The sequence below is a fragment of the Athene cunicularia genome (assembly GCF_003259725.1).
Source record: "Athene cunicularia isolate RWA chromosome 4 unlocalized genomic scaffold, athCun1 chr4_part3, whole genome shotgun sequence".
In the NCBI taxonomy this organism is placed as follows: domain Eukaryota; kingdom Metazoa; phylum Chordata; class Aves; order Strigiformes; family Strigidae; genus Athene; species Athene cunicularia.
The window spans coordinates 4,557,016-4,575,632 of record NW_020799100.1 but is presented as its reverse complement, the minus strand read 5'-3'; the positions used below and the strand labels follow the sequence as shown (position 1 = coordinate 4,575,632).

General features: G+C 39.0%; 1 protein-coding gene across 1 annotated transcript in view; it reads left to right on the top strand.

Annotated features, from left to right (window-relative positions):
* NRK (Nik related kinase) overlaps nucleotides 1–13,305 on the top strand; it is a 100,764-nt gene extending 87,459 nt beyond the window's left edge. The window contains exons 29-30 of the mRNA XM_026848441.1: nucleotides 8,557–8,696; nucleotides 9,550–13,305. Coding sequence (XP_026704242.1) covers nucleotides 8,557–8,696; nucleotides 9,550–9,633 — 224 coding nt within the window. The 3' untranslated portion in view covers nucleotides 9,634–13,305. The remainder of the gene's footprint in view (nucleotides 1–8,556; nucleotides 8,697–9,549) is intronic.
* The last annotated feature ends 5,312 nt before the right edge of the window (nucleotides 13,306–18,617 follow it).

Below are 18,617 nucleotides of genomic sequence, written 5' to 3'. Positions count from 1 at the left end.
TCACAGAGTTTGGGTTCTTGTCACACTGTTTATTGCATCGTACCTTGACTGAGATTGCAGCGTACCACCAGTTTTCACAGGGAGAATTCCGTGAATTACAGAGGGGAAGAAAGGTGCTCTTGTTTCCTACTTCGATTGTTCACAGCCCATAGCGCTTTATGTAAAAATTCACAAAGATAGAGAGGTCAGTTACCAAAGAGGTCTGTAACTGCTGTCAAATGGCCCCTTAATTTTATCACTTTAAATTCACAGTGCTGCCAGCACACAGTATTTCTAATAGATTCTCAATCTCTCCGTGCTTGCAGTTGGCTTTGCAGGAGGAGATTCTGATTGCATTGTAGCCAGGACAGCTGTTTGTTTCACCTTCCCTAGAGGGCTTCAAGTTAACAGTGTGGGGAAAACCAAGAACAACACAGGCAGATTTCTGGTTTTATTATTTGTTGCTTTTAATTTCTTTTCTGTCTTACTCCTGCATCTTAAAACAAACATACCAACAAACAAAAAAAGCCCAAGACACTTAGATTGTACAAAAGCATATTATTAACTTGGCAGAAACTGGATGCCACAGTGAAAAATTGAGGATGTTTACCTTTCTCCTTTCACTTCTAGCTGCGTAGTGTTAGGGAAAGTCCATTAAAATTAGCGGAATAACTCTTGAGTAAATTCCAGATTTGACATTGTAGAGGGTTTTCAACAGTACTGACAGCAAGAAGCCCACCTCTGGAGCACAATTGCTACAAGACAATTATTTTTGGAACTGTTTCAATAAAATTCAGCAACAAAACTGCTTCAGTTTCAAAACCAGGTATAAGGTAATAAGCTTATATATAATAAACTATATAATGTTTCCTTCCCTTCACTGAATAGCCCCATCTCCAATTTTCAGCCCTTATTCAGAGCTACAGGGCATAATTAAAATGTATGAATTTTCCATTTTTCATAGGAATACCTAATGGTCTTTGATGTTGAAGTTTTACATCCCCTCTGAATTAATGTTAGAAACACCATAAGAAATAATCAATAATCAAAAAGCAATTACTCAGCCAGGGTAAGAAGAGTTCTAATGAGAAATACTGAACATAATTGGAACCTGCACTGACAAATGCTATCTGCATGTCATTACGAGACATGCTTCCTTAGGCCTTACTAAAAGTAGCAAGCTTGCTTAACATTAATATTTTCTTCAAACTGAAGAGTCTTATCCACCTTTATATGTGTCCTGCCAGAGATTAACCCTGATCTCATGTTTAATACTTTTTAAACCATGAATGTTACTTGCAACTATTACAGGCTTTTCTAGTTGTATCATTCTTACTCTATGCTATGTCCTAAAGAGTCACTGCTATGAGAGAGTTAATGTGTTTCAAAGACAGATGATACATAAGGAACAAAGGGCTTTCTTACATCCTGCTTCAGAAAGGGGCATACTGCAAGAAGTTGCGCAGATCTATGACTCCTGCTTGAAAATTTGCAGTTTGTGTCACTGGGCACTGATTGCTCTCAAAGCTTTTTCGCTTAATCTAGATCAAGTTTGCAGAAATGCCTCAGAAGTGGACCAGAGACCTTAAGTCTTTCTTCCTAATGTTGCTGAAAGTACTGAATCATCAAACCCACAGATATGGGAGAGAGGTTTGTAAAGCATTCTTGTAGCCCAGAAATCACACTGCCTTAAGCTCAGTAAAAATTTCCATGTGCGTACCCAGCTGGCGTTAAAGTGAATAAAGCTTCACCACTTTGGACCAGATGAATGTGATCTTTTTTGCCAGTTAATTACTCTGATTTAAAACATCCTTCACTATACATTTGGCTAGGCATGATATTCTCAATTTCTCAAGGTTGGTTACATCTTAATAGAAGGAATGCCATTTGGACCTTCGCCTTCCCACGTGCTTATGCAGCTATTTCTCCTGTTCTTCAGCACACTGCTAACGATAATCATTTGCATGGAAAGCTATCAGTATGAAATTGCCTAAGCATTTTTGTTACAGTATTTTAGGGCAGTTAAATAGGAAGAGGATGGAGAAGATGCTTCTGAGGGTAGCATCCTGTCTGCTGAATTTATACTATATAGCAGTTAGGAGTCTTATCTATGTGAACAGTTTAGATTTTCTCCATAGCAAATCTAGAGAAATGGGCACCACCAGATGGGAAGGTGGTGCCCCATCCAGGGACAGGGAGATAGGACAGGTATATCAAACATCCTGCTGAGGAAGCAGAGGGTGAATTAGGTGAAACGTTTTGGATGGTAAGCTTAGGAGAGCTGTGTAAACAGCTAGCTCTTTTTAGAACTTCTCCCAGTGCTCAGGAAGGCAAGATTGTAGGCTTTCTCTGGAAGGAAAGCTGTCGGTCTCCATCCACCTCTTTCATTGTTTATACTTCTGCAGATTCCACAGCTGAAGGAAGGCAGTCTCCAAACAGCCCCTCTCAGTTGTCATTTGAAGATTTTCCCATACATTATCTTGAGAACTGTTGTGTTTCTGCTGCTGCAACAGCACTTCTGGTATCTCAGAAACTGATTTCCTTAGAACAGAAATTGTCAAGCTTTGTGATGTGGTACAAAATTAATTTGACTTCTGACTGAAACAATATTTCCACTAAAAACAAATTAACCCAACCTATAACTCAACACACAACTCAAACTTTAAACAAAGAGTTCTGTTAACTATTATTTTAATGACTGTTTCCCACTAGCTCCTATTAATTTTCTTGTTCCTTTGAAAATCTTGGCTCCAGACAAAAACATTATTACAAGGGAAGTATGAATAACTGTGGTATTTGCATGGCCAAACTTAGGGGGAGCTTGAAAGTTTTGTAAGAGATCCCATTTTCATTAAATTTGCAGACCCATTTCAGAACTCCTAAAGTCTATATGAGCTTATCTCAAAATTTTCACTCTGTGTTTCAGAGAGAGAAGGATCTTGTGTTAACCTCAGGGTTCTCTCTAGTCATCCTTTACTCGCTTCCTGATTTCTTTAAACAAGTATTTTGAAAGAAAACATTTTTAGTTGGTGAGGATATCTGGACTATGAAAAATAAAGAATCGTTTTTATTATAATTGATGGATTTAGGGCAAGGAATCTAAATATAGCTTACTGTCATAGTCTTTAAGTTGGGACCTCTGTGACCAATCTGTTAATAAGAAACTGGGGAGAGGAAACCCAAATCCCATGGGAAATTAAAATCGTAGAAGTACTATGTTATGTTTAACCTGAAAGATATTTCACATATGTAGGGCTAAATACAAATATAGCTGTAATATTTTCTTTCTATAGAACAGGATTAAAAAAGGGTTTAAGAAACATCAAGTTAATAAGATCTGGAAGCACTTTTGCCCTTTTATGTGAGTAATGAATTATTTACAGTATGTAGTCTTACAAGGTTGGCACAAAACTGGACATTCCAAGAGTAGGAAACCAATAAAGGTCCTTATTTCCTTTGCTGTGTACATATTAGAAGCAAAAATGATGTTACGTAGAGAAACAGCTTTACCAAAAGCTGGCTGAATTACTGCCTCAGTGCTCTATCAGCATACTCACCAGTTCTTGAAACAGCTGCTGTCCAGCTCATGCACAGAAAATGCCTGCTCATATCTGCATGATTCTTGTTGGTCAGATCTCCTGCGCACTTTTTCCCCAAGAAGCAGCAAAAAAAGCATTCGAACAAGCAAACTGTCACCCCAGATACATTTCTGGGTTGGGTTATCAGTTCTACTGGACTAATTACAAAGCAGTGAGCAACAAAGATCAGAGAAGCTTTGGAACAGAGATGCAACCCCAAGATTTAGTCATAAATTTATTTTTAAGTTGCTTTGGGGTGGTTAGGGAAGTGCATGTGTTAGCCCTTTGTCCAGTACAATCTAACCAGAACATACAGCAGAAAAACACCTGCCTTCCATGGCCAATTCCTTACTTTGTCCATGCCTTAGGTTTTTTTCCTTCTTGATTTTGGCTCTCTAGCCTCTCTCATTTAGTGAAAGTTCTCCACAGCTGTGACTGGAGGAAGAAAAATACCCACTTCTATCCAGGTAACATAAATAATAGCAGTAAAACTGTTTAACAAAATTGAACAAGAGAAGTTACTGACTCCTCCCTCATTTTTCCTACCCAAAATTGCTTAGCTGTGGGGACAGTAAGTTGCATGGGCAACAGACAGAAGTACAAGCAAGTAGCTAATCAGTCCCTAATCAGTGATCAGCAGCATCATTGGAGAGCTTGAGGCTGGGTTTCAGAGGGAACAGGCTTTGCTATATCACAGGACACCGTTGGTGTCTCTGTGGGTTATTGCCATTCCCAATCCTCAACATGTATGTCTCCCTTTCATTTGTCTGCAAATAAATAAATAAACATACTTTCCTTAAAGAGTGAGGAACCAATAAAAGTCGCAATTTCATGAAGCATACTGGGTTTGACTGAAGGGCCAAAGAAGGCTTCTCTAAAAGTGTACTCAGCTTTAAGATCTGTACGGTCTCTAACAGCTGGTATCTTTTACTGTCAGCAATGTCATCACTGGACAGTCTCCTTTCAATGTCTGACCCAGCTGCATGCTTGCCCGAAGCAATTTTCTCAAACATGTATACAAAAGCAAAATTCAGTAGCTTTTTTTGCATTTAATTTCACCTACATACATACATACTGTCTCTGAAAAGGGATTCAGTAAAGCAGTGTACACTTTTTTACCCTGTGAAACGGAGTTTGATTTCATGGCTCAGGCATGCAAAAAGTGGGTCAGACTTTTAAAATTCGTGTTCAGTTTGTTCATTTCAAACTTCTTGGTTCATCTGGAATCAGTTGCCTGGGGAATTTTTGGAGTCTCCATCACTAGAGGTCTTCAAGGTCAGGTTAGACAAACAACTGTCAGAAGTGATACTGATGTGGTACAGAGATATGGATGGAAGAAAAGGTGCATTAAGGCCCTTTCCTGCCCTATTTCTGTAACACTAATCAGAAATGCCCAATTTTATGATATTTTGCTAAAAGCTGTCCTGATTCTGCTCTCATGCAGAGATCAGTTGGGAATAACTGCTTATGGCAGTGAACCAAATTCAGTACATGAGATCAGAAAAGGGATTTCTGAAGGGAAAGAGTTTAAAAAAGAAAAGTTGTGAAGTGAGACTGTAGCAGTAGCTGGGTTGTGTGGTACCAAGTGCACTTGTCTCGTTCAGACTGAGTATGCTACTGGGGTGAGACTGAGATCATTAGCTCCTGTCACTGACACTTGGAAGAAAGTAATGGATCCAGTATGACTCAGTGATTTTTTTCACCTTTCCATCTCTCTCAACCATTTGCCCCTGAAGCAGTTGCTTCCCTGAATGGGGGCTCTACTCAACTTGATGTTAAGAAACTTATTTTGATCTCATTTTTCTATACTAACTTTATGCCACATATCCTTTGATGTCGAGGGAGTAATGCTGGTGTAAATGGTGTAATGAAAACCACAGCTCATGCACAACTGTAGGTCTTGTAAGACAGGCAGTAATCTCAGTGAGGCAGAGTGGCTTCAGGGAACCCTGAATAACTTTGTTCCAGCACGTTAAGCAATACTGGCACATCAGTCTGAGTCAGTATACACCTTTTCTGATGAGCTGCTGTCCAAAGGACCAGCGTGGCTGTCCAGGTCTGGGGTTGCTAGAAAGCAGTACAATCTTGCATTGTCTGTAATATAAACACCTTATATGTTGCCAGCAGGAAGCATAGGGTATTCTTATCTAAAGCTTGTTGCGGTGGAAAGTGGACTCAAAATAACTATATCCTAAGTTGCTCATGGTACAGGAGCTTTTGTTTCAGAATAAGACAACTTTATTCTGAGTATCTAATCTGTTCTCAATTAATTTCACATGAAACACGTGTAAGTGCTCCCACATGGGAAGATTATCAAGACTCAGTACTGACCTTTGAATTCACAGCCTGCTAATTAATTTCCATGTACAGATAAATCCTTATAATTGGACAAGCCCACAAATGGTATAATGGAGCCCTTTTTTTGGCACGTTATTCCACAGATGCAATTGAGAAATAACTTTTTGATTCTGCCACAAGAATGAGGTTTTGTGCTACTTGAACTGAAATTTGCCATTCTCAGTTGACAAGTTCTCAGTATATTGGCTGGCCAGCAGAGCATTAGTGGCTGAACTTGGGTCTATCTGTTTTATTATGTTCCTACTGTAATACTGCTTGGAGAGCAGGTCTCTTCTGAACGCAGCAGTAGTGGTCCAGAAATCCAGCTGGATGACCTAGAGGCTGCAACAGAGCCTAATTGAGCTGTCACTGAGAGCTGCAAGGATGCTATCTAATTGAAACCTGCCAAAGGCAGATAGAGGTGATAGAGACACAGCATACTGACAGCTCCAGCACAGATTTCATGTGGTGGAAAAGATAAGGAGACTTATGAGTGGATTAGGTCTTTGTTGCTGGACCTTTATCACAGAATGGTTTGGGTTGGAAGGGACCTTAAAGATCATCTAGTTCCACCCCCCTGCCATGGGCAGGGACACCTTCCACCAGCCCAGGTTGTTCCAAGCCCCGTCCAACCTGGCCTTGAACCCTGCCAGGGAGGGGGCAGCCACAGCTTCTCTGGGCAACCTGTGCCAGGGCCTCACCACCCTCCTGGATTGCTTATGCCCAATATATGACCTATAGTAAACAATATAGCCATAGAATGCTTTCATGTTGTCTATGTATACGCACCAGCCTCGCTGTCCCACCCCCCAGAACCATAGCGTGCCTTTGTCTCTGCTGTGTTCAAAAGCGAAATTTGAGAAGGTTAATGATGTGGTGTTGGCTGTTATGAAAAATAGCAAATGTTTGAGTATTGTACCATTCTTATCTTCTTCATTTTAAGTGTGGTCTGGGCCTACCTTTTTAGATAGTAACCATGTAGTGCATGGGTGCTGCCCTGTGCTCACCATGCTACTGCTGTGATGATTCAGAAACGTTAATGACAGTCTTCTCAGCCTGTAGCAGGGGTGCCTGGTTGTGCAAGCCTAGGAACCGAAGCATAAGGGAAAATTTTAAAATGTATTGATTTCAGGTGTTCAATTTTTAGAAAATACCCTTCCCCCCACTCCTCCCACTTATCCTCAGTTGCTCACTGCTGGTTTGCTTTTCAAACAGGATGGTTGCTTCCTCTTTCCACATGGCTGGGATACTGGGAAAGAATTTTCTTGCTCTCAGCTCTAGTGGTAGGGAAGCCTTCAGTGTGAACAAAGAATAACTGAAAGTATACTAAACAGATTTAGGGGAAATTTGTAGACTTTGAGGGAACTAAAATCCCATTGTAGCCAAACCACACACATTTCCAAGGAGGCATAATTTTCATACACTTGTTCTGACCAGAATTATAAAGCAAGGATTTCAAGTTAATATTAAATCAACAGCTGCTAGATGTACAGTCACTCAGGCATATTGCCTTTATTTTCTGCTGTCCTTCTAAAGTAGGATCGCAGACTGTTGCTTCCTGTATTAGTGTGTACTGGAAGCTTAATTTTTAGACAAAACCCTAAATCAACATGGAAGGTTTTAAGGAACAGACATTGTTTGCACTAATAATATAGGGCAGGCAAGCACTGTCCACTGAAGCTAAAAAACAGTCAAATGCACACATTCCCTCTACATCATTTCAGAGCACCGGAATTCTTGGACTAATGAAATAACAGTTCATAGTCAAGCAAGAAGAACATTTTCTGAGCACTGACTATCATTAGAGCATAAATAATGTGTTTTCACCTTGCAAGCCTATACATGCGCTAATCAGAGGGCTTTCATTGAAACTGTGCCTAATTTGCTATCTGTGGTGTTAACTCTTTCATCACTCTTCTGATTTCTCATCGAATCACCAGATTTAAAGAGAGTAACATAGTAAGCTTCCACAGTGCTGAAATCTTCTTTCAGTTTTGGAGATACTGCATTTAACCAGTGATGGGAAGACAGTAGGTAAGGACACCGAATAAATCATGCCATAGTCTCAGACTCAAAAGTATTTAGGTTTCAGACTAAGCTGAACTCGGTAGTAAATACAAACCCGATTTCCTAATGGGAGGGTATAGAAAAGACAGTCAAGACTTTTCTTGGACATGTATTGTGAAAGGATGAGAGGCAAAAACGGGCACAAGTTGCATCAACAGAAATCTCAACTAGGTATTGGGAAGAAATTTCTAACCTTGAAAGGAATGATGCATTGCAGCAGGGGCTCAGAGAGCTTGTGAAATATCCATCAGAACATGTTTGGACAAGGTCCCGGATAACCTTGGCTCTCTTGGCCCTGCTTTGGGGGTGGGGGTTAAACAAGATGCCCTTCAGAGCTTTCCTCCCACCTTCTGTAATTTTAAAATATAGATTAGAAGCATACTTAAGATTTATGTCTAGAGTCCAAAATAAGTCTGAGAGAAGAAACTGAAATTTAGTTACTGTTCCCAAGGCTTTTTGTGTAAACGTAAAATATCAGTAATTCGGAATATATTGTTATCAAAGACAAATGTTTCAGATTCATATTAACATAAATAAGGCAAGAATTAGTCTTTCAGCTGTTAAATAGCATAAAATCTTTTTTTTTTTCTTTAAGCTTATCTTCAGTCTAATCAGGTCATGGGCTGGGGAGAGAAGGCAATTGAACTACGCTCAGTGGAAACAGGAAATCTGGAAGGAGTATTTATGCACAAGAAAGCACAGAAGCTAAAATTTCTATGTGAAAGAAATGACAAGGTACAGAGATGATTACAGTGTGGTGATTTAGCAAAAATGAGTAATAGTTGACTATGACACTATTTAATCTTTGTAACTTTGGTTTTACATTGATTATATCTTACCTTAGTATAACTTCCCCATTCAAAGCAAATGTAGTCACTGACCCCACAAAGCATTCACTACAGATATTCTGCACTTTCACACCACCCTACTTCAGCCAGTTCTGTTGTAACTCCTATTTCACCGAGCCTTAACTGATACCAGAGGTGATAACAAATACAGACATTGCTAACTGGCCAGACTCCAGCACAACAGGTTGAGTGGGGAGGGCTAGTGAGCCAGCCCTGATAATGCCCAACTACAGGACTGCCTCTCCCGGGCTTCTGAAATTACAGGCAATTCAGAGCAGCCATCATGGGGAAAAAAACCCCAACATTCTAACATTTGAGATATTGCAGGCACTAGAGTATGGATAATCAAGTATGATTTTTTGCATGATGTTCTTGATAAATGTTCTGTGAAATCTCCTTAGTCTCGCTGACATATTTAGAAAACTGGGGCCCCAAAACTGTTTGGATTAATTAATTATTTTTAAATATTCTCTTGTGCCTTTCCAAATTGGAAAAAAATATTAAAAAAAACATATCCCAGTTGTACCACAAGCACCATTTCACTTTTAAAAGTTTCTCATGGGATTAAAATTAAATTGTGAGATATATATATAGAGATATATATATAGATAGATAGATATATATATCTCCTTGTATTTGGGACTGTGGCATTCTCTCAGATTTCCTGTATAGATAAAAATATTCTCATAGATGTAAACTAACAGTAGCTTCTTTTCTTTTTCTTTTTTTCCCCTTTCAAGGTGTTCTTTGCATCTGTACAGTCAGGAGGCAGCAGTCAAATATACTTTATGACTCTTGGTCAAAATGTATTATTCAACTGGTAAATCACATCAAAATGAAGGATGCTTTGAAATTCCCTGTAGGTAGCAGTGTAAAATGCTCAGAGGTAATATACACAAATTTGCACTTTTTACCTACAAAAATTTTGTCAAGTTTGGAAAGGATTCCATTTTCTTGTCAAAGTATTGCAAACATGTTTAGTTTGTCTTCTGAAATATGTTGCAAACCAAGTTGTATTCACAGTGTTAGGAGAGAAGAACGTTAATGAAGAATGTAACCAATATAAGAAGCTCCTGTACTCTGAAAAGTGTATGGTTTCATTTTCACAAATGATGTAATGTTGTTATCCTTGAACTGAAGTCTCTTTCTTTTTTGGACAACATCTGTAGGTAGATATAAAAACACAAACAAGGTGGGTGACAAGTTGAAATCTACTTTATTTTTAATTGGGTTTTGGCTTGTTTTGCATTTTAAGCAAGCTGTTACTTTTTCACCAAGACTCACTTGTCCAAGTCTTACAATCAGTGAAAGAGCAACTGTTCCTGATGGGGCCCAGCGCAGACTAGGAGGCTTGAGGGACCGTAGTATCCTGTGTGAGGCAGACAGGAGCATTTCACTGCAGAGTTGTAAAAGCAGCTACTTCTAGACATGTGCCCCATTTGGTAGATTTTACAAAATGCAGGGGACAGACTTCATGTTTCTCTCAGGGCTGGATGCCTGAGCCCATAGACACAGTTACTGTAGAATGTATTTGTAAAAATAGTTTAAAGAGTAGTTTTTCAAAATCATAGATGCATAAAGCATTATGGACCTGAACCTGTGACACCTATTCAGACACAGGACCCATACTCATATGAGTTGATTTAAAGGCACTACCCCATGTATATAAGGGCACAGGATCAGGCACTTTCTTTTCTTCCCTTCTTGCTCTTTCAGCATCAAGTCTTCATGAATTTGTGTGTAAATATAATCTTCCCACAATGGATGTTAAGATTAACAAACGTATTCTTAATATAGTTATGAAAATATCCAAAGAGTTAATCTATTATAAATAGAAAATATAAATAATTTCAGGTGCTTTCTATGCTAATTACATCTAAATAAAGCTGCATCCTCTAGTGTTATTGGTGCCAGTGTTTCTGCATAAACTCTGTTCTCAGGGGCTTGTAACTTGGCCATAAAACTATACAGATATAATATATATATATATATATATATATACACTATATATAATCATATACTATGATTAAATTGTAGAGTTTAACGCAATCCTCATTTAGCTGATTTTTGGATGTGCTTTGAAAATGTAAAGCATCAAATGTAATACAGAAGAGCTCATTCCAGACATGATACAGTATGGATGGTGCTGTAGGCAAAAGTGAAATCGCTAGCTACAGTGTTTGAAAATAGCTATTTTTTACTTGAAATAGGTGATACTGAAAGGTGCAGGGAAAGTATGTTGGAATATCTGGTAGTCTACCTCAAGGATGACAATTCAAAGTTGACTAAGAAGGGGAGTAATAAAGTTGTTAACTGGTAGCTGTTTTGTACAGTACGTCAGGTTAGGTTAGTGTTAGCAGTCATGCTGTGACTGACAGGTGCTCAGACTGCAACCATCAGCTCCAGAACTGGTATCCTTGTGTATGTCAGCAGAGAATCAACCTAGGGGCTAATCACCCTCCCCTACTTCCCTGTGTCAGCACCTCAACTGCTGCAGGCAGAGCAGGGATGTCTGCACTGTTGCTGTCTATGTTCTTTGGCTATACGGAGGACTGCACTTTCCAAAGTTATTAACCTAGCACTTTTCACAAGCACTAGCTTATCTCAAAACATATAGTGTTTTTTATGAAGTATTTTCCTTTTAAATGTTTTAACTTACAGAAAAATTAGCCTAAGGCCATACTAAAAAATATATGCAGTTAAATACTCAAAGTGGTTCTTAATGCATGCAAGTAATCAGCTTGTGTGCAGGCTTAAAATCTGAATGGTGTACTGTGCTCGGGCAGAGCTGTGTGAAAACAGGAGGTCTCTGTCTATTTGTAGTCACGTTCCTACCTGTTGCCAGTGCCCAGGACTGGGACAAATGAACAAAACATGGCTTGGGTCCCTATGCTACTGAATGCTGGGCTTGTTTTGTTCAACTTTCACCAAAACAAGAAAACAAAACCCAAACCTGAAACAGAAACAAAAGTTAACAATTACAGGTAAAAAATAATTTGCAGACCATCAGAATTACAACTTACTTGCTTTTGACTGTGAAGAAAGTACAGCTTTCATTTTGTACGCAGTAGGTGTGCAAAACTTGCTTGCAAAACTGCTCATGCTATAGGCAGTGATCCAGGCTGCCCTGTGATGTTCTTTAAAGTGTGCTTTCTGCATTACATGGATGCATGTGAATTTTTTCTCTCCCATTCTGGCATCAACAGGTAGGAGGCAGATTTTTCCTGATGCTAGGCACTAGTTAAAAAGAATTCAACAGAGAACAGTGGGAATTTAGAACAACCTGTACAACAGATTAAAGAAGCAAATGTGATCAGACTTGTTTAATATTATTGTAACAGAAAAGTGTGCCAGTAAGTTGACACTGTGAAGATGTTCAGCTTCATACCAAGAGGGAGGAAAAAAGCACAACTTCAAGAGAGGGAATGTGCACTATTACACTGAGATTTTAATTTTTCATTCTGTTTCCTATTAGCTCTCTTTTCTTTGCAACTATGATTCAAGGCAATGGGTTCGATTTTATGTGTCACTTTGCATGTAAAACCATTGGAATCATTGGGGTTACATCCATGTGTAAACATGGAAAGAATGAGGGCCTCAGAGGTGAATGTTTTTAAAGGATTTAGAAGAGCTATTGCAAATAGCAATAGCAACTGGATGCAACAAGAAGACTGTGACATTTTATCAAGAGAAAAATCACAATGGTTGAAGATGAGAAAGAGCCCAGAGACGTTGGCAAGAGTAACAGGAGAGAGTGGAAGTGACTGAATAGGAGGAAAAAGCTGAATAAATAGGAGTAGCCAAAGGGGAGGGAGTGAATGTCCAGAACTGTGTATTGCTGTAGGAGGAATAAAAAAAAAAAAAAGGTTAAGAGATGTTAAGGAAAAGAAGGTAACCAAAGAAATGGAAAAGTATCTAGAGTGACCACGTGGTCTGAACAGTGAATGAGTGTTCTGAATAACTGTTTCAGCTCAAAGCAAAAGCTGAAAGGCTGGAAGAAAAAAAATAATCCAGAGACCCAAGTTTATCCTGACATAAATTTAACTATGCAAAATGTCTATCAGACTTGTAGTTTCATTTTGTGAGGTGTTTCTCGAGCTGTACTCTTTCACTGACTTTTGAAACCAAGGAGAAAACTGCTTATCAATGTGTTTTTCTAGTAATGTCACTTTGATGTGAACAAATGCTATAGGGACAGAAGGGCAGAACATTAAGACTCCATGTTAGTAATCCTCTGGTACATACAGTAGCCTAATGGCAGGTGGTGCTTCTAATGTTACATTTGCCAAACAAGATTGCACTAACACTGCAGCAAGATAGTATGGTATGTGCCTGCTTTCATTTTAGGAATGGTGAACTCTATTCTGCAGCCTGAACCTTGACACATGACTTTAAAACCTGGGAACAACGCAAGCTATGTACTGTACATTATGTATTGTTCTCTAATGTTGAAATTGTACAACTGAAACAGTAATAAAAAAATACTCTGAAACTAATATTGTGCTCGTAAAATTGTTATATTGGCATAAACTATTGTAAAAATCATAGAAAGCTTTGCTATTTTTTTCTAAATCAAGTCAGTATCCCTAAAGAAACATCTACATCTGCCCACAGAGACAAAATGAATGTATTTCCTTGCCATGAATTGAGATGTTGAGGTGACAGTGAGAGAGTTCAGCCTCGACAGAGTGCTAGGAAGGGTGACAGCCAGTGCTGTGCTGTGTGTTCTGCTAATGAGCTTCACAAGTGAATTTCTGTGCTTCCACTTCTTTCTTTACACAAACACCCAGCGGGATGAGGGCAGCAGAACTAGAGCAAAATGACAGCTTGCAGGCACTGACGCTACAAGAACCGGCTTCTTTTGTGCACATGCATCAGCCCAAATGCCAGGTTAGCCCAATTCACTTTCTTGGGTATACTCATGGAGTCTTTGTTGCCACATAAAAGATTTATTGCTATATATGGGTGTGATAGCTCAGTGTAGCTGTACCATTTAAGAGTAAGAATTAGGAAATTTGCCATTTATGCCAGTGTTGGGAGTTGGAAAGGGTGAGGGCATGAGGCAAAATTTCTCTTCATTTTCTAAAGTGAATATCTTTTATCAATGTTATATTTCTTTTAAGCTAGCAGAGGACGTTTTTTTACAGCATTTGATTTTTGGTGTGGGATCTGTATTAGAAGTTTAATGGTATCATGGTTGGCTGATTGGGGTTTTTTTTTAGATTTGCCAGTCGTTATTGTTCTTTCCACCAAAAGTTATTTCTAAGCTTCAGTAATACAAGAACACCTGGTTTATCCCACACTAGTTACTTCAAATGAATTTCATTCCTCAGCACAAGAAGAAAGAGAGCAGGCTTGATTTCCAGGACTACTCTGTCTGTTGGGACAGGAGCTTTTCTCTCCTTTTTATTTGCTCACCTCCTTTAAAATCAGGAATAATTGTAATAAGTAGAGAAGAGCAAGAATTCTGGCTTCCTGCTTCACGGGTGATTCAGTTCTACAGCTATGACTCTCTTATAAAACAAACAAAAAAAAAGCACAGTGATTCATAAATGCATTATTAGTGGACTGGGAGATGTCATTAATGTTTCTTATCAGGAGATAATAGGTACTTTTTTCTAGAACCAGCATGAGAAATCTTGTATCCAGCCCCACATATGTGAAAAGAACTGCAGGTGAGGACCCAAGGGTTTACTCTTTTGTGGTGATTCCTTACAGTTTTCTGACTGTAGATCTGTGTTACCTTCCCAAAGGTTAGTAACATGTACAGCCAGAAGTGCTGATCTTCAAGACCCTGTTTTTCCCCTTGCTTCTAATATTGTCAGATTTTTCAGAGCAGGCTACAGTTTTCACCTTTTGCTGCCCAGAGATGAGAGCAAATAAAGGCAATTTCAAATCTAACCTGCAATTACTAGGTTTGGGGTTGATCTACCCTGTCTAGACTAGTACTAAAACATTATTTGTGGGTTTATCCAGTATATATGCTAAGCTGTGGCAGGTGCTACAAGGAATGTCAGAGGAAGTGTTTCACGGGCTAGTAACTAAAATCTCCTCTCCCACCCCTCACTCATTGACATTGGCTGACATGCAGGTAGGCAGCACACCCATTTAATCAGTGGTGTTCCGGTAATCGAGTAATCATCTCATCCTACCCTTAAATATTCTGCAGCAAACATTGCCTAAACCTAAAGAAAACTGGGCACAAAAATGGTACTCATTAGTGTGACTACTAAATAAAATTAAACTTATTTACAACAAAATAAAATTAGTCTTTCTCTGATCATTCTTACTCATGATCCTCTCCTGCTCCCCATCCTGAGTTGTTCAATTAAAATACTATTAAGAAAACAGGTTGCGAATTGCTAGAAACTGAACCCCCTTGGAGACAGAGGACTATCTACCCATACACTGATTCGCCTGATCTAGCTTCCAGCATACAAGCATACTGGACTTCAACTTTCTGACATCAACAGATAAGACCAGGCCTCAGCTTGCCCTTTCTAGAGGTAGCAGCCAGGATCAAGTTAATACATAATTTCCTTAGTCATCTCCTCCTCCACACACACTTCATTCCAGCCCTATATAGTTCTACGGCTGCATCTTTTTTTGTGTTTTGTATTCTGTAAAGTGCTGCACAAGATCAGCATATCCATGCCAAAAGGAAATAGCGAGATGGCCGTTAGATTTTACTCAACATAAGCAAGCAACTCTTTTCATGAGAATCTGCAAAGTCGCCAAAAAAAAAAACCAAAACAAACCAGGCAGGGAAGGCATGAATTAGCAGGCGCTAATAGGGAACATGCAGAATTTCTCTCTTCTGGGTAGAAACTTCAGCACCTTAAGGACCCTTCAAATTTAACTAGGACTTGGCAGTAGAATTGTCCTGATAAAGTTATATTATCCATGTTGCACCTAAAGGCATAGATAAACCAGTTTATATCTCACCACCACAAAACACACTTTTGCAGACAAAACAATGCCAGTCCAAAGTGAAAGCATTTGGGAGTTTGTCTCATAATAGGAAAAACTACAATATCTTTTTTAATTTACAGCTATTTGCCGAACAGTAGAGCTAGGCAGTAAGACACAGCTACATACACACAGAGTGCAAGTTACATAATATATCAAACAAACTGTAAATAGCTTTTTATTATCTCTTGCTGTTGGAGCTCAAACAAAATGGCATTTTAATTTTAGCTTTGTTTTACATTTAAAAGTAGTTTTTTTCGCAGTACCAAATTGCTCTGGAATGAAATTGTTTCTCCAAAGACCATCATAAAAGCTAGCTTACGAGTTCAGTTCCATGTTTAGACAGCTGTAGTTAAGTTAAATGAAACATGAGCAAACCTGCAATCTATATGTCTTCTATAGATTCTAAAACCTGCACAATAAATCAAGGTTCCACATAAAAGTGGAAGAGATCTTCCTGCTGATAGCCCACCACTTTCTTAAACCGCTCTTCAAAGTGCATAGGGCTGATTAAAGTGCAAAAGGATGTCTGCTCAATCACCTCAAATGTTATTTTAGCATTATTTAATTGCTTCCTGTTATTTTCTATGTTGATTTTAACAAAAGCATCTAGGAGATAATGGTGAAATGTATTAGAAAGGCTTTTTCATTTTTGTCCTCAAAACACTGTGGCAAATAACTGTGCTTTACAGTAAACTTGCATGATAGCTAATTTTTCTTCTTAATCTATGGCATCACTTTTTATGCTTTTGTGCCTCTCATTTCTCCAACATATAGTCAATATAATGTTGAATAGGAGGACATTATACATTCTGTTAAACAGCCAATTTCTCACTGGCATTGCTAGAGAGGCTAACTGCTGTTTTTCTTGAGGTGTGTTGTACATAAAAACTGAGATACTTCGCTGCTAATTATGTCTGAGAATTTGAGACTATGTATTGATTCACCAGAGGTCAACACTGGTATGGTTCAGCACGCTTAGTTGTAGGTATATGAAAAATCATATTGTCTTCAATAAGCTGCTTACATGCCCCGATGGAACAGGCTTGACATAACACTGAGCTCTCAGCTTTCGTGATTCTGAGACAGACATTTGCTGATGGCTCCTCACCTTTCATTACTGACTTGCTGAGTATTTCTGAACTTCCAGTTTCTAATACCATCACATCCGTCCCACTGGCCAGGTATGACAGGGAAACCACATCTAGAGGAACTTACAGGCACAACCAGTCATTAAAACATGCTGTTGATGTGCCATCAGCAAGAGATTTACCCTGGTCCAGCTTTGAAATTGGTATCTTAGCTAGACCTCTGCTGGCGAGAAAGCAGTTAACAACAAGTTCCTAAGAGGGAACTATCTTGTATCTGAAACTACAACACATACAGATTTTTCCAAAATTATAAAGTATTAACTCTATTATCAGGCCATATCAGTCTATTATCCCTCCACAAAAGCTACAGGTTCAGAGTTTTCATGGCTGAAACCATGGTGACTTACAATAATAAAAAATCCTGACAGCAGATATACATGTAACAATTACCTCTGCTATAAATAAAATACCTTTCTTCTGCAAGTCTTATCACAAGCACAGATAAAAGTGGAGACAAGCTGGGAACAGCCCGTAGATTTCATCATTAAACCGACAGATTCATTTAATAGCTGAAAAAAAGTCTAACCTCAGCTCTCAAGGTAAGGCTTGTATGTGTTGTGAAATCACAGCCTGTGCGACCTCAGTAAAAAGGTGCTTGGGTCGTGTTCATTCGTAAAGGCCATATTATCAGTCCACACAACAGATCATGTGTTTGCCAGGGAAAAAAAAAAAAAAAAAAAAAAAAAAAGACCATTTTACTCACTACCTTGGCTTCAACATGACCATCAAGAATGACTGATTTGTTCTGAATTTTGTAAGGAGTGCACTGTTACATAAAATCCATAAAACTCATACCATACCTAGGGCAGTCTAAAGGCCAGAAAAGGCTTGGGGTTTTTACCCCCTTATCTAGTTTTTCAGTCTGTTTTAAATGGTTCAGGTAACAGGTTTTCCAATTTCCCTAAGGCAAACACTCCACAGTAGCAAAAGCAGTACACTAAGAATACAATCATTCTCAAGCTGTGAGCTCAGAGAGCAGAACTGCTTCTGGCCCAGCACATGAAGCAGCTCTGCCTAAGCTGCAGCCCCACTTTAGTCTTCTGGATTTCCAACATCTATCTAGACCAGTGACACTAAATCCTGAAAACGCTCCTGTTCTTTCTCTTTCTGCTCTTTTATCTTTACCCCTTGGTCCTCTCTGTCCTGCTGCTTTACAGCCTAATGTTTCCTCTGAGATAGAAAATATATTAGCATATATTAGCAAGTGCTAGTAAAGTATTAAATACAAAGTTCTTAATCCCCAGAAGTTTCACGAATATTGTAAGTGACCATGGTATCATAAAGAATAGGATGATCTGGATAGTAGCAGTGGGATGAGAATCAACAGCAAAATAAGTAAGGTCACGCACTTAAGGACCACTAGTGTTTCTCCTAATTGATGGAAACTCAACCATTACTGTTGGGAACAACAGAGAAGACCGACCCAAGGAGACGTTTTCAACAGCTGGATGATTACCATTACCAACACACTGCAACTGTGGAAAAGGTAAATGCGGCTTTTAGGAGTTAGCACGAAACACTTTCCATAGCAAGTAGGAACGCCTTCATCTCGAGGCAGAAGCAATAATGAGAGTTGTGCCCTTATCCAATATCGAGTATTATCCACTTAACACGGGATGAGGAGCAGGTGCAGCACAAAGCCCGTCGCGGGCCGGAGGGAACACAGAGCCTGTCCGCTGCCCGGCCCG